Here is a 16,164-nt window from a genome sequence, read left to right on the forward strand (position 1 = left end):
CTTTTTGTCTTCCCAGCAATCGTTTGTATGGCCTATTGACACTTTTCGTTATATGGATATTTTTAGTCGCATTTTCAAAAAACGTATTCGTAATTATTGTTATTAATTATTTGGTTTGATAAATATTTGACAGAACATCCTGACTTTAGTCCATTCTCCCTAACAATCGATTTTATGTCGTATTGACTTTGTTCGTCGTATTGACATTTTTCATCTTTTTATTTTAGAAAAAGAAAAGTATTCATAAATATCATATGCACTATTTAGTTACTTTGATAAATATTTGACGAATCATTGGTGTGTGCTTTCATTCTCTCCAGCAGTCGCTCTGGTGACATCCGACGTCATTGTACTCCAGTATGGAGTTATGCCGACCTCATGTCTGGTAATATTTAATTCTTACTGTGGCGTTACTTTCGATTGGAAATTAGCATTATGCACAATACCGCCCGTAATCAGTGTTTCTCTCCAACAAAATGCCGCCACATCAGGAAATCCATGAACCCTATATAAGGCCACGCCCGTTACTTAAATATCCATAATGTTATTATGTCAAAGCGAAATAACCGATGATGGCCTTGCCTTCCACTTAATAACGCCTTGACCTCGCTGGAGGTCTTTCGATGCTGGCACCAACAAGAACAACTCGTCAGGCTTGGGGTTGAAATATTTATTGACAGACCTGTACACATTCAAAATGTAATGTCAATATACACGCTAACCGCACATGGGAGATTATTGTCACTATAGTTTTGATTGTAATGTACACACGCACGGTGTTGTTCATTGCCTACCTGTACACGTCATCTAAACTACAATCTACTGTCAGTTTGGCACATGGAATGTCCGAATTTACTATAGATTCTATAGTCATTCTTGGAAGATACACACATTTATTACATCATTTCATTTATCAAATTTCAGACTTTCAATTTTTGGCATGCTCGATTATCTGTACATCAGAAATTTATAGAACAGCTGGTTCTTATGTACGTTACCAAAACAAATGTTCCTGGAAAATCAAGGTATCTTAACTGAGGAAATAAAGTATATTTTTTTAGCGGATTAAAAGGGGTGATTAGGTAGAAAATAAACACAAAAATGCAAATACATAAACAAAAAGAGGCAGATTCAATCTGATTAGCTTCGTTACAAAATAAAACTGTGAAAGTTTGCAGAGAAGAGTATTTCTGTTACCTCACGTTTGGAGTGAGTATGGTTTTAAGCCGCTTCTACCAATATTCCAAAAATGTCAAAGCGGGGAACACTAGAAATTGGTTTCCTACATTGTACCTGGGAATCGAACCCAGGTCTTCATCGTGACGAGCTGATGCTTTAACCACTAGGCTACCCCACTCGTTTGGAAGAATCATGTCGTCAACAAGTATAACAGAGTGACGTTGAATGACGTTGCCGAATGCCCGTCGACGTTTGATTACTCAGCGTTGATCACACTCATTTGTAACATATACATAGCCGATGCCATGCATGTTATTTCACTTACATCGATATATCTGTTATTTTTATGTTTACCTATGTAATCGACATAACAGTATCGACTATAACCTCAGATTTGAAACTGTGTAAAATAGTACCTACACTCAATACTCAAATTACCACGCTGAACATCAAGGCATCTGAAGTCGCCCATTTAGCTTTTCATCTCCTCATACACAATCTGTTCAACCATGGTACAGACACGCTGATTAGTTTCATACTTTGTTGTATAACAATAGTGTTATCAGATCAATAGCATTAACTGCCCTTCCTGTATGTTTTCAATGTGTCATGCACACTATTCAAAGAGCCATTTATCCTGCATTAAATATCACCCTCGCAGCCAGCCCCTAGGGGACATACAATCCTCGGCTCTTCAGGAAATTGGTTGCTATTAAACCTGGAATCACCAAGCAAATCATAACAAGGCCATTACAAATCCAGTGGGGAGATTGCATCGTGTTACCAGAACAGGCTCATGCTTACACAACCACGGGCCATCCATTCCGTATCCTGGAGACGATGTTGACGTTCAGGATGCTTTTGGCAATTTGTATGAAGATCAAACAATATTGGTTAAGATACATCTATTTAAAGAATTGGGCATATTGATATTTGCCTGACGTGGTGGAAAGGCTGGATTTCAAGACCATGCAACAGTAGATACATTGCTTAAAAACAATGGATGACCATTGTTTTCTGATATGCGTAGGTGGTGCAGGGCGATTATTTATTCAGTAGTGCACTGTCTTGACTGTGATTGATGACGAATTATAACTTAAGTTATGGAATCATCATCATCGTCATCATCATCATGATTATGATGATGATGATGATTATGAGTAAAACTGGAATTGATATAAAATAATACCTCGAGAGACGAGGGAAGTTGGCCTTGAGGGTCATTTCCTATGCCAAAGAAACTTGACTGTTCTGCAACCACCGCTAATGTCAGGTCAGAGAGACCTTAGGACGACTTCGACAGACTCGTATAGCATCGGAGTTGCCCAAACATAACTTCCTCTCAACCCTATGCGCAAACTAACAGTATATTTAAGATGTCAATCAAGTTATATATAGTACCCAAATTTTTTTTAGGAACACCCGATTTTCTCACATGACTATAGTTAATCTGTCATGACAAATTAACTATAGTCATTTGAAAACGATTGGCTGTTCTTTAACTTTTTTTGTGTAGTATAAACCCCACAATGCTAACTGTATATTTTCTGAACAACATTGAACAAAGTCAAAGTGAAATCATTTAAAATAATAAGCATAACGGAAAATATAGAATCTGTTCCTCATCCTGTATCAAAATAACACCTTCCATATATTCCAAAGAGTGATGCTGGCTGTGTCATGTATATAAAAGCATCTTTAGAGTTCAACTTAAGGCAATCTTTCTTATGTGAAAATAAGTCTTCCGGACATCTCAGCTCCTAGTACGAAAATGAGCGACAGATGAGGATTGACTTCCCTATGAACTGTTGCTATGGTTGTGTCATGTCGCCATGTTGCTATGTTGAACATCTGCAAATATATTTGAACCATTCATCGTATTTTCGAGAATAGGCATTAAATTGAGAGTTTCCACGTTTATAGTTTCTCTACCTTTCAACGTACAACCTCCCCACCTACTTTCATGTGCAATTGATGAGCTTGTATAAAGTATATTTCAGGACAATGTCATTTAATATTCATGCATGTGGTGATCTCCACGTATATATGAGCCTTTGAATATTTAACCAGGACCGTATGAATAAATCGTTTCGCTGGAATTATGAGTGGGCGGCTAAATTAAACATGCATCAACCTCCTCTTTACTTCCCTGTTGTTGCTTCTGTTTCCATGAGATGCTGGTTCTATCTACGACAAGATCAGAGGCGCGCTTTGTAACCTGAGATGGGAACGGTTGATTTTGATTGGTCAAATCCTGGTGTGAGTTTGGGTCATTTGCGTCACGAAAAGGGTTTACATATACAGATTTATCCATTTTCGCCACATTAAGCTGACAAATAACGATGTAACTGAAATAATGTTAAACGCGGCGTTAAGAATATCTCTCTCACTATCATATGCACTGTATTGCTCAGCTATATTTAATCCTATCGACCTGACGCAACCGCTTGTTGTATAGTCTCATGGTTACTTGTATGTTTGCTTTCAGCAGCAGCCAAGTCAGTTTCAGTTTCCAACCTATCCAGACGTGGAAAATATATGATGATTATTCTAACGAAATAAAACACTTTCCAAATACAGGTTAAATAATAATACCGACAAAAAACATTACAATCCAGAAGAACGAAGAAATATAAAGCAATATAATGCAATCCAGATGTATTCAGGGAAATTGTGGTCATTCGACTCTTTGGAACATTTGGCTGTGCCACCATGCACATATTGAAAGTAGGGAATGCGATGTCGTAGCTTGGAAAAACAGCTTCGATTCTTCGTAAGAAACGTTGGTTGATATAACTTGACAGCAATATTATCCTGCTTGAACAGTGCACGAATACCATCCAATCTTATCTATCCATTGGGCTGTCTGTCGACCATGGGTAAACGACAGTATTCAAGTATGTGAGTGAGTGAGTGAATTGGGGTTAATTCGCGTCGAACAATACTTCAGCTCCACAACGACGTCATGCCAAATTACTTAATAGAAGAATAGCGTAGGTTATGCAGGTTTTATATATTTACTATTTCGGCGAAACTGGCGAGCAAAGGTATGATGCTGACAAACGATGGATACTTGTCTTATTGCGATTACATAGGATTAGGTATTACGGTGCTACAGTGAGTGAGTATGGTTTTACGCCGCTTTTAGCAATATTCCAGCAATATCACGGCGGGGGACACCAGAAATGGGCTTCACACATTGTACCCATGTCGGGAATCGAACCCGGGTCTTCGGCGTGACGAGCGAACGCTTTAACCACCAGGCTACCCGACCGCCCCCCTGGAGCTACAGAGAAACGAACTTATTATGCATGTCTTTGAACACTAAGTAGTCTTTCGAGCAATTATATCAAAGTATTGCTGCTGTGTCAACACTCCTCCTCCTCCTCCTCCTCATCATCATGCTGTAGAACTTGCACCTGCATGTCACACTGCATTATATGTTGTTTGCGCAGCAACATATATATCAAACATATCACTATACACATCCTGTTCATTGTGAATATATTATGTGATGTTGTGTCGGGGGATAGAAACTTCCCAAGTATTATAAGACGACACAGTTTGGTATCAAGCTGTAATGTTTGATCGTCAATAACATGCATTCTGCCTCTTGGTATCAGCCATTGTTGTGTCTATTCATAAGCAGAACGAACCAAAGCGTTTTGAGTTGACTGTTATTCTATTGTAAGGAATCAATTGGCAACAAGCGTATTTTTATAAGTTGGCCTCTCACTTTCATGAAACAAATGGTCTGATTTTTGTGTTTCGAAGCTGATTTCGCCTGGATAAAAGTTCAAGAAGCATGAATATAGAGATAACAGCAAAAACCGCGAATATTGAGACACATAGGGAAACAATTACAGCTATCAAAGGCTTCTGGGAGTCTTCCTCGTCCACGTAATCAACTCCACTGAAGAAAACATTCGTCACCGATTTGTCAACCTCCTTCGACCGCAATGACCTTGACGTTTCAGTTTCATTGCACACCATCCCTGTGTCCTCATCAACCCTGGAATCCCCGTCGTCATCTTCCATATCCAACGTCTCTTCATCAATGAAGCCGTCACAGTCGTTATCAACTCCGTCACCGCCCCCACCGTTGGCGACAATTGTCTGCACACAAGCCCCGTGTATCCGGGACAGCCTTGACCCCATAGGGATCACACTTCCGGCGGCGCCATCTTGGAGGAAGACCATGTAAGAGTTATCTACCTTTATTGTCTTTACTGTGGATTTATGAACACCAATTTTGGTATACGTTGCCACTGTGCAGTTTGTAGATGAATTTGCATCCGAGAAAATGACACAATGAGAGATGGAAGGTTGAAAGTCAGCGAGGCTGAGGGGGAGGAAGGAAGGGCACAATAGTTCCGTACAGGTTCGGAGGCACCGTAAATACTGCTCAATCGGAGGGAGGAAATAGGAACTTCTGCAGCCAAGATGACTTTTTTCATTTGTCTGGGTCACATATGCTTGCACTGGGCTTGAAGCGGCCAATGTTACATATGACACGTTTGCACACAGATAATGTTCCGTCGTGTTGGCTCCGACAATGGCGTTCACGATGGAGTCGTGTGTTTTTAGGGTGATGTTGGTCTCCAATTCAGCTGAAAAAACAAAATGGAATTTCTTTTGAGAGTTGTCTTCGACTTATGTTCAACGTTAAATATATAACATTCAACTTTGCTACTTCTTTCTTACATTAACACCTCAGCGGTCGTAAAGGTTTCTTAACAATCCTTTTAAAGGCATTTTGAAATTTGTAGTGAACACAGACATTGATTCTATAACCGTTGTCATTGTGGTCACACAAGTGTGCGAGTGAGCAAGTTGGGTTTAACGCCGCTTTTAACAGTATTCCAGTTATATCACGGCATGTCAGCTCAATGTGGTTAGAAATCCCAAAGTGATGCAGGTCTCAAATGTTTACCACTTTGGCGAAACCCACGACCACGGGTATTGTGCTAACAAACCTAGAAACATAAGCAGGACGAACCGGGAGTCGAATCCAATAAGAGCATATAACGACAATTGAAATCAATAAAATATGGTTGTTCTTATTCTTGATTGGCTTGCTTGGATTCTCGTAGCCGTTTAACTTTATTGCATAAGTGAGTGAGTGAGTATGGTTTTACGCCGTTTATAGCAATATTCCAGCAATATCACGGCGGGGAACACCAGAAATGGGCTTCACACATTGTACCCATGTCGGGAATCGAACCCGGGTTTTCGGCGTGACGAGGGAACGCTTTAACCAGTAGGATACCCATCCGCCCCTTATTGCATAATATCAGTGTTTATAAAAAAAATGTACAGTACTAAAAAAAACCCAACAACAACAAAAAAAAGAAAAAAAACAAAAAAACTATGCTTACCAGATATTGTGAAAGTTAACGAGCCATGCTCAAAAAACGACACGGCATAAAACAGCTTTCCCCACGTGCAGCGTGGAGGGACAAATTCAAAATACACTAAGTTTGAATCCTCAAAAGAGGAGTTCTCGGTGTCGTATAGCACGTCTACTGTCAAAAGTATCACTCCCACTGGCTTATCCGCTCTAACACGTATCGTGTTGCCATTGGAGGTTTCTAATTTCAATGTCTCGAAGGCGTTGATTGGATAAGACGTCTGGTCGCCATATTGGTCATGTGACACATTGGCCATCGCATCTGTCAAATTGCAGTTTGTTGTGACGGTGGTGTTTTTTGAGACTGCAAATACGAACACAAGGGAATAGTCCAAGGGAGACGATCGCTGTGGGATGAAATACTCGTGGTCTAGTGAGTCCAATGGAAACAGTGTCATCATGTCCCCTCTCTTCATTTTGATGTAAATAGAAATATCTTCTGGAGAGTTAATGTGTGTACCTGGAAAGAAATGAATACTCATGTGTATATTAATATCTCAATTCGTGACAGTATACATTTGAAAATTGGATTTGATAAATAATTACACGCGTTATCGAAACTATACTATGCTGAAACCAGCCGCAGAAACATAGCAAACTTAAGGGCCAAAACCCAACTACAATAACCGTATCATTTGTTTGTTTGTTTATTGTTTAACGCCACACTCAGGAATGTTCCAGCCATATAACAGCGCTCCGTAAATAATCGAGTCTGGGTACTGTTGTACAAAACAACCTTAGCGATACGACTGTCGCAAGTCTATGTTAAGGTATGGGAGTTACGATCACCTTAGCGCTAAGGTCGCTTTGTACAACGGCACCCATGACAAGACAATCCAATTTTTCATCCAGACATCATGAGCATCGATGTACGCAATTGGGATACGATGACATGCAACAACCAAGTCAGCGAGCCTGATCACCCGATCCTGTTAGTCGCCTCTTACGACAAGCACAGTCACCTTTTACAGCAAACATGGGTTGTTGAAGACCAATTCTACCCCAGATCTTTACGGGTCGATAACCGTATCACCATTTAATAACCATTTCTATAGTTAATTAATAATAGTTTCTTTTGCCCGGCATATAATGTGATGACACTTTCATTCATACATATCTACATCCCCAGTGAATGGGTACCCGGAAGGATGAGATGGCAATGTGGCTGTTAACCTTCCAGCGCCTAACAGGCAGTTTGACTTGTATACTCCCCAGGGAGCTGAGAATGCTTGTTGAGTGCACGCTGATCCAGTGATCGGGGTAATAATAGCGCTTTGAGCATGCCAGTCTCATGTGAGGTGAGGTGAAATTGGGTTTAACGTCGCGTCCAAGATTATTGCACTTATATAGCGACGTGTATGTACGTGTGTGTGTTTGTGTGGCTGCTTGTACTAGTCCGGACTGATGCCGATTTATAGTGCTAGCTCACTGAGATACCATGCCGCAGTTTAACATGAATACCCCACTCAGACACAGTATACTGACTCCGAGCCGACCAGTCCTTGTTTTAGCTCCTTAATGCCGAGCGCCAGACAGGGAAACAACAAGTACCATCTTTTAACGTCTTTTGGTATGACACGGCCGGGGATCGAACCCCGGACCTTCCGCTCTCCGGGCGGACGCTCTACCACTAGACCACGGAGGCGGTCCCCTCTGGTGTGGAGATATGAGCAATATGTGTTCTTGTGTGTTGCTTCGTGTACTAGTCCTGACTTACGCCGGTTTTATTCCGCCAGCCCGGGGCGGTCTGGTAGCATAGTGGTTAAAGCGTTCGCTCGTCACGCCGAAGACCCGGGTTCGATTCCTGACATGGGTAAAATGTGTGAAGCCCATTTCTGGTGTCCCCCGCCGTGATATTGCTGGAATATTGCTAAAAGCGGCGTAAGACCATACTCACTCACTCACTCTGCCAACCCACTAAGATACCATGCCGCAATGTTACATGGATACCCCATTCAGACAGCAAAACTGACTCCAAGACGACCAGTCCTTGTCTGAACCCCTTAATGCCCAGCGCCAGCCAGGGAACAAACAAGAACAATCTTTTAACGTCTTTTGGTATAACGCGGCCGGGGATCGAACCTCCGACCTTCCTCTTTCCGGGCAGGCGCTCTTTCTAAATACGCTGTCTAACGGAGTTCATATTACCTTTTAGTTCATAGAATTTCACCAAGTTCCTATTATATTAACGATTATCTGTTTACATATACATTTTACATTGATTAAGTGAGTGTTGTTCTATGCCGCACCCCGCTATATCACGACTATCAGACCCTGATACTGATAGCGCTAGCAACAACGACACGCTATCAGTCAAGTCACAGGGCTTGACCATCCGATCCCCACTTTATCTGCGTTGTCGATACACAATCAGCCATCGAATCCCCATATACGTCGTCTCGCATAGTAAGCATTGGCAGCACGTTTTATGATATATATCAGATGACGTGTATTCATTATGTTCAATGTGTGAAGCCCATTTCTGGTGTCCCCGCCGTGATATTGCTGGCATGTTGCTAAAAGCGGCGTAAAACCACACTCACTCAGTATGTTCAGTATGTTAAGGCCGTCATATAGCTGGAATATTGCTGAGTGCAGCGTAAAACGACACACCAACCGACCATTAATGTAGACATTGTCAGCACCAAAGACATACGTGTCAACTCTTTCAACCACAACGACTCCTACCCTCGTCTACAGCGACGACACAAATTTCCCTTCCTTAAATTGCTGCGACATAGACGACCGGATCCCCCGCTTTTTCTCTTAGGGTTTAGAAATGTCAAACACATAATTAAAACAACAAACCAACCAACCAACCAACAGTATGTTCAGACTACGTACCTGAATATTCCGTCATGTCGTAGTTGTTGATGATGTCTGTATAATTGAGGCTAACTCTTCCATATTTCACCATTTCCCACTCTGCTGCTTTTCTAGTTTGATGGTCAGTTATTGTAATTGTGAAATTTGAAAATTCATGAAATGTAGGCACAATATTGATTGTCAGGAGCCAAGGGGAATAATCGATGTAGGGTAGAAAAAACTCTCGTCCGTAGGTATCCGGAAGACCTGAAAAACACACGAGTTCAGATTGATCACACAGTTATATGATCTGTTTTTTCCGAAAAAACGCTAGAAAAAATAATGTAACTTCTAGATCTAAATGTTGAAAAAATACATTGTTGCAAGACACATACTTTTTTGTATTTAGGCCGATAGTTATAATGAAAAGAAATATCATTTTTTTTAGAGTTTGCTGAAAAAAATCTTTTCTCCGTACAAAATCCAACAAAAACGTCAACGACAGAGACCAACGATAAACCGATTCTTTTGGGCGTAAAAGGCAAATAGCAGTAAAAATTATATGATCATATATGGATCACTGAATGACACCATGTGTCACAAAAAAGGGTGAGTATGTCCTGCCCTGCCCTAGCTACCAGTAGCACCCACCCACCGCTCACAATATGCATAGGGGGCATGGGTGGCCCAGTCGTCTAAGGCGCCGCGATTCGCTGTGCAGAGTTGCGTCCCTTCGGACGCGCCAGAAACCTATGATTGTGGGTTCGAATCCTGGTTCGCCCCGATTATGTTTCTAGGTTTGTCAGCACAGTACCCGTGCTCGTGGGTTTCACCGAAGTGGTAAACGTCTGAGACCTGCATCACTTCGGGCTTTCCTCCCACATTAAGCTGACACGCCGCGATATAACTGGAATACTGTTAAAAGCGGCGTTAAACCCGTCAATTGTTCACATAAAACACGGGAACATGTGGTACAAGTTTAAATAGGGAATTAAATCGGACATTTGTATCACTAATGGAATTTTGAAATGCCCTCCACATGGCCACCATAAAACGTTTCGAGGGCTGTATTGACCCTTTGAATGTTGTAACCTTGATCAAACAAATGTTTTCATAATGCTTCATTGTTTGACTATTCATATCTGTCCGAGTTGGTTGTAGGTAGGAAGTACCAGTGGACAAATCTATCCCCGTAATTCTATGTTTACCTAGTTAGTGAGTGAGTGAGTGAGTGAGTGGGTGGGTCGGTGAGTGAGTGAGTGAGTGAGTGAGTGAGTGAGTGAGTGAACAAACCTGACGAAACACAGGAGGGTGAGGAGGAAAACTGAAAATACTGATCGAGGATGATTATCACTGATACTGAAAAGTCAAGGCTTATAGTCTTGGCGAACTGCGTTGTCTTACCCTTTTCGCGAAAACTTTGGTGTCATCGCCTTATTTGAGTGATCCATTCATATCATTTTTACCGCTATTTTGCCTTTTACGCACAAAGGAATCGGCGGATAATTCAGACTGGTTATTTTCTGGCATTTACGTTTTATATATTAAATAATTGGGCAACCCGTATCCCATACAAAATATTTGTTTCGAACCAAATGTATTATCATGGTTAAGTACAATCTAGTGGGTCAATTGTTGAGGTTGGGAACAAAACAATTAACATTATCGCTACGAAGATGGTTGGAGGTCGGCAAATAATGTTAGACATTTGAAGGTGTGTCACTATAATATAACATGCCCTGCAATTTTAATAATCATTGTTTGATTATCTGTTTATCATAATGTCATAATTGGCGGCCCTGAATTCCATTCCAAGTCTCGGGGTTACCATGGTGACTGACAAACTCCAATAAAGGTGGAACTGGATGCCATTGATACCGCCGAGGTTTAAAACCGACGTGGAATATATCACATTAATTCACCCAGCAAGCGTTACTAAACAAGAGACGGCCCTGGAAGTCATTTAACAACATTTAGCAATCGCGGAAGGGTGATGAATGCGCCGTTTCCAGTTGTTTCGCTTGCACGGCATGAAACTGAAAAATCACGGACAGGGTTGCAGAGCAGTGGAGGACGTAATCCAATTGAGGAACAGAAGAACACAGTCGAATTAGGTGATCGTTCAATGTCGATGATCAGTTGGTCGCTGTGTAGACAGCGTAACGAGATTGGTACTTGCAACGTAACACACGGCACGAATTCAGTAGCCTAATACAGTGAAGCTCGAATGATCGCCTTTAGAAGGCCATTTTTGGTCCGTCTGTGTGTTATCTAAGAGTCATTAAGTTTAAACTTTGATTCGTGAATCAATAATTTGTTAATCCGGACACGTTTACTTGGAAAGGTACTGGATTCACAGTGTTTCCATTTTGTTCTTTCACAGGAATGCATATGATACTCTTTGTTCGGGTTTGTTTTTGGCTAATGGTAAAGAGTGAGTGAGTGAGTTGGGTTTAACGCCGCTTTTAACAGTATTCCAGTTATATCGCCGCGTGTCAGCTTAATGTGGGAGGAAAGCCCGAAGTGATGCAGGTCTCAGACGTTTACCACTTCGGTGAAACCCACGAGCACGGGTATGGTGCTGACAAACCTAGAAACATAATCGGGTCGAAACGGGATTCGAACCCACAATCATAGGTTTCTGGCGTGTCCCTAAAGGTAAAGAGCCCGAATTTACATGAAGTGTGTGTTTATGTGTGTTGTTGGTTGGGTGTGTATGTGTGGGTGTGGGTGGGTTGGGGTGAGGTGGAGTGGGGTGGGGTGGGGTGGGGTGGGGTGGGGTAGGTTCGACGTAGCTTTGAGATCCTTACATTTTAACATTTATGCAGAATTGTACTATTACTAAATTAATGTGTGTAGAGAAAGTTTGTGATACAGATATATACACTATCACAGCTCCTTGTAAATAGTAGGGTCTGGACCAGGCTCTCGATCCACGCCATGGGGTACGAATAACGCCCTGACCAACCAATTACCGCTTGAGCTGGTTCCACCGACAAACGTTTCGTACTGGGAACCTACCCTGACGCGTTATCCTTTGTTTGTTTGTTTGTTTGCTTGTTTGTTGTTTAACGCTACACTCAGCAATCTTCCAGTTATATGACGGCGATCTGTAAATAATTGATTCTGGACCAGACATTCCAGTGATTGACATCATGAGCATCGATCCACGCAATGGGGATATGAAGCCATGCATCGACTAAGTCAGGGAGCCTGACCACCCGATCCCTTTAGTCGCCTCAAACGACAAGCATAGTCGCCTTTTACGGCAAGCATGGGTTGCTGAATCGTAGCGTTGTCCTTATTTGCTTCATATTGTAACACTGTACAAGAACTTGTACATAAGGCATTTATAATATTCACTGTGCTGGTAAATATCCAAACGAACGCGGACAGTTTGAGGAGCGGAAAGGCTAGCGTGTTATGTGTACCTTGTAACACATTGCACAGCTGTACAGCGTCATCGTCTAACCGAGTTGCGGGCCAGATGAACGATTGACTCAATACCATAATGGTTTGTTTGCAAATGTTCAGCACTCCAGGTATGAATGTGTCATTGCCCAGTGTACCCCGGAGTCTAACGGCTCACTAAACCATAATTACAATCTATCGATCTTTGCTCTTCAGGGCAACCGCGAAAAGACCTCGTTGTTATAATAACTGTCTCAGTCACGCCACTCATTACAGCATATTTTCTCAAACAATACTGACGAGATACCCGTGCTATTTATACATATGTCAATGCGTTTGACATTTAAATTTACTGACACGTTTAGTAATGGAAAGTGAGTAAGTTTCGCAACATCCCATTGTTCGTATTGCTTTTGTGAACTGAGCTTTAAGTTCAGGGGCAAATTGTCATCAAATCTCAATACTATATGCTCAACAAAATAATAATAACTGCAGCCTCTGTGTTCATAAAGAGCTCTGCTAAAAGGAAAACCGATTGTGCGATTCCGACTACAGTAAACAACGGTTATAACGAAGGGACCACTAATTATAGTTCGTTATAACCGTAGTTCATTGTAAGCATATCTACAAGATACGTACAGCAAATTCCCCGGACAAAAAAACACAAAACAGTACGTTATATCCGTCAGTTCGTTATAAGCGTGTACGTTATAAACGTAGTTTACTGTCTATCGTAAGCATGTGTTTAATTTATCACTATCAAATCGTAGTGGTACCAGATGAATATGTGAACGTATTCTGCCCTAACGGTGGCACTCGTGCAACAGAGAACATGGATATGTATCACTTTTGGACAATATCACGAGGCCTGCGCTATTGTGAAACACAGTCGAGCCTCGTTGTGTCGATCTTGGATGTGTCGAATTCCCGGTTGTCTCGAATTCAACACCGGACCATGAGAATTCCTTCCATACTTATCATCATTTATAAACGGATCTGTTGAAATGAATGTGTCGAATTCCGGTTGTCTCGAACTCAATGGGATGTCCCAAGTAACCAAATTTAACATATAATTCCACTGATGACCCCGGACCCCGGATAACTCGAAATGTTTTTAAAGTCTACGAGTTCACCACAACGAGGTTCGACTGTATACGTATTTTATGAAACCCAAACCAAACTAGAAAAAAAGCGGAGTTCGAATCTTCAAATCTCTATTATTTTGGCATCATTGAGTCCCCATCATGATTGTGTAAACCAGGGTTTGGTGCCTCCGATTGGGTAGGACATGTACATACTGACTTTTTTAAGCGAACAACTGATTTCATCACTGACTTACAGTGATCCAGTCCTATAATTATTACAACTATTTTGGCTGTTACGTCCATGGAATCTGATAATTGAGACTGGTTATTCTCTGGCGTTGCCGTTTAATATTTACCTAGGTCTGTATATGTGCGAATTCTTGGTTATTAAATTTGATGGTTATATGTATTAAAATAGGGTTCCCCTGGTGTTTGTTACTTTTGTTAGCCTAACCTATGGACTCTGCCTTGGATCTCACTGGTCGGGATATTCATGAACCCTACATACGTCTCCCTGAGCTAAGCTGGTCACTGCCTCTAACAATAATGATAATAATAATAATAATGATAATAGTAGTAGTAGTAGTAATATAATAATAATAATAATAATAATAATAATAATAATAATAATAAAAAATAAATTATAATAATGATGATGATGATGATGATGATGTACGCCTCTCCGTGGTGGGCCTAGATAGGGTGGATATATTCCCCCTCGAAACTGGTTGAAAACTTGGCTACGGAAAGCCAAGAAGATATTCAACTTACAACCCCTCAGCCCAGTCAGCCCCCATCCGGTATGCGAACAGACCCCGTGGAGATGGGACTTGCCCCAGGGGAGGCCCAGAACCCGTCCAAGCATATCTTGGACGCAAAAGGTATGTTTTGAGTCCAGACTTAGACACAGTGATGCCAGCTCCCCTATTGAGGCTGACGGGAAGGGAGTTCCATAGGACCGAGCACCGAAGGTCTATAGTCTGTATTTTGGTACAGACAGGAGAAGTTGGTCATTTGATCGGAAATTTCTCGTAGATTTGTATTGGAGAAACATTTCTCGAAGATAGGCAGGGCCAACGGTTTAACGCCGCTTTTAACAGTATTCCAGTTATATTGCGGCGTGTCAGCTTAATGTGGGAGGAAAGCCCGAAGTGATGCAGGTCTCAGACGTTTACCACTTCGGTGAAACCCACGAACACGGGTATGGTTCTGACAAACCTAGAAACAAATCGGGGTGAACCGGGATTTGAACCCATAATCATAGGTTTCTTGCGTGCCCAAAGGACACAACTCTGCTCAGCGAATCGCGGCGCCTTAGACAACTGGGCCACCCGTGCCCCCAACTGGATTTAGAGCTAATGACGTATACATCATAATCAAATAATAAATCACTTATGATTATCAATTAATATGTACAATGATAATCAAACACAGATTTGAGAACTGTCCAGGGCATGAGCTGCATTTTAGCTTCTCCTGGAATGAGTGAGTATGGTTTTACGCCGCTTTTAGCAATATTCCAGCAATATCACGGCGGGGGACACCAGAAATGGGCTTCACACATTGTACCCATGTCAGGAATCGAACCCGGGTCTTCGGCGTGACGAGCGAACGCTTTAACATCTAGGCTACCCGACCGCCCCGCTTCTCCCGGAATGACCCGGAATGACCCGAGTGGATACGAATGGGCACACATCCAACACACTGCCTCCTTGATTGGAAATGCTCTGCACTTTTCTTGCTGTGGTGATGAGGACACCAGACTAATATCACACAGCTATACTCACTTGGAATCCCCACCGCTTCACACCAGCCAATCACCGCTACTGTAAGCCACACTGAAAGGTCAAGGTCAAACGTTAGACTGGTCGATGCTTCCATGCCAAGTGGCACGTCTGAAACGAAGACATAATTATATCAAAAATTCTAATTTAATCATTGCGATCTGGTTAGTCGTCATATTGACGCTTGTGATGAACCGTCGGATAATTGCCTGGATTCCAAATTTGCTACCTCAATAATTCAGGTTTTCTGTCAACGTGAAGTAAGCAATCTCTCAAAGGGTTGAATCTAGATTGAATTTGTGGTCTATTTCGGGTGCAATGTTTACGTATTCATTGTTGTTGATTCAGTATGTGCGTGGTTTGTCTGAACAGCTTTCTGCGCCGATGAAACATATCACTGCCACTTGTTGCGATTGATGAGTTTTGATCTGAACAGCAAATTCGCGTGTGCCTCTGAATCAGCTGCTCGAAATCAGAATTATTATATACT

The 16,164-nt window shown here is 41.7% G+C and overlaps 1 protein-coding gene across 2 annotated transcripts in view; it reads right to left on the reverse strand.

Moving 5' to 3' along the window:
- Nucleotides 1-655: 655 nt before the first annotated feature.
- The window catches only part of LOC124138168, a 79,271-nt gene continuing 63,762 nt past the window's right edge, over nucleotides 656-16,164 (reverse strand). For both annotated transcript variants that reach the window (XM_046504699.2, XM_046504698.2), the window contains exons 4-7: nucleotides 15,678-15,728; nucleotides 9,434-9,661; nucleotides 6,558-7,049; nucleotides 656-5,789 (exon numbers count right to left, since the gene is read on the reverse strand). In XM_046504699.2, coding sequence (XP_046360655.1) covers nucleotides 4,918-5,789; nucleotides 6,558-7,049; nucleotides 9,434-9,661; nucleotides 15,678-15,728 — 1,643 coding nt within the window. In that variant the 3' untranslated portion in view covers nucleotides 656-4,917. The remainder of the gene's footprint in view (nucleotides 5,790-6,557; nucleotides 7,050-9,433; nucleotides 9,662-15,677; nucleotides 15,729-16,164) is intronic.

This window comes from Haliotis rufescens, unplaced genomic scaffold (assembly GCF_023055435.1).
Source record: "Haliotis rufescens isolate VD_foot unplaced genomic scaffold, xgHalRufe1.0.p SCAF_6, whole genome shotgun sequence".
Taxonomy (NCBI): Eukaryota; Metazoa; Mollusca; class Gastropoda; order Lepetellida; family Haliotidae; genus Haliotis; species Haliotis rufescens.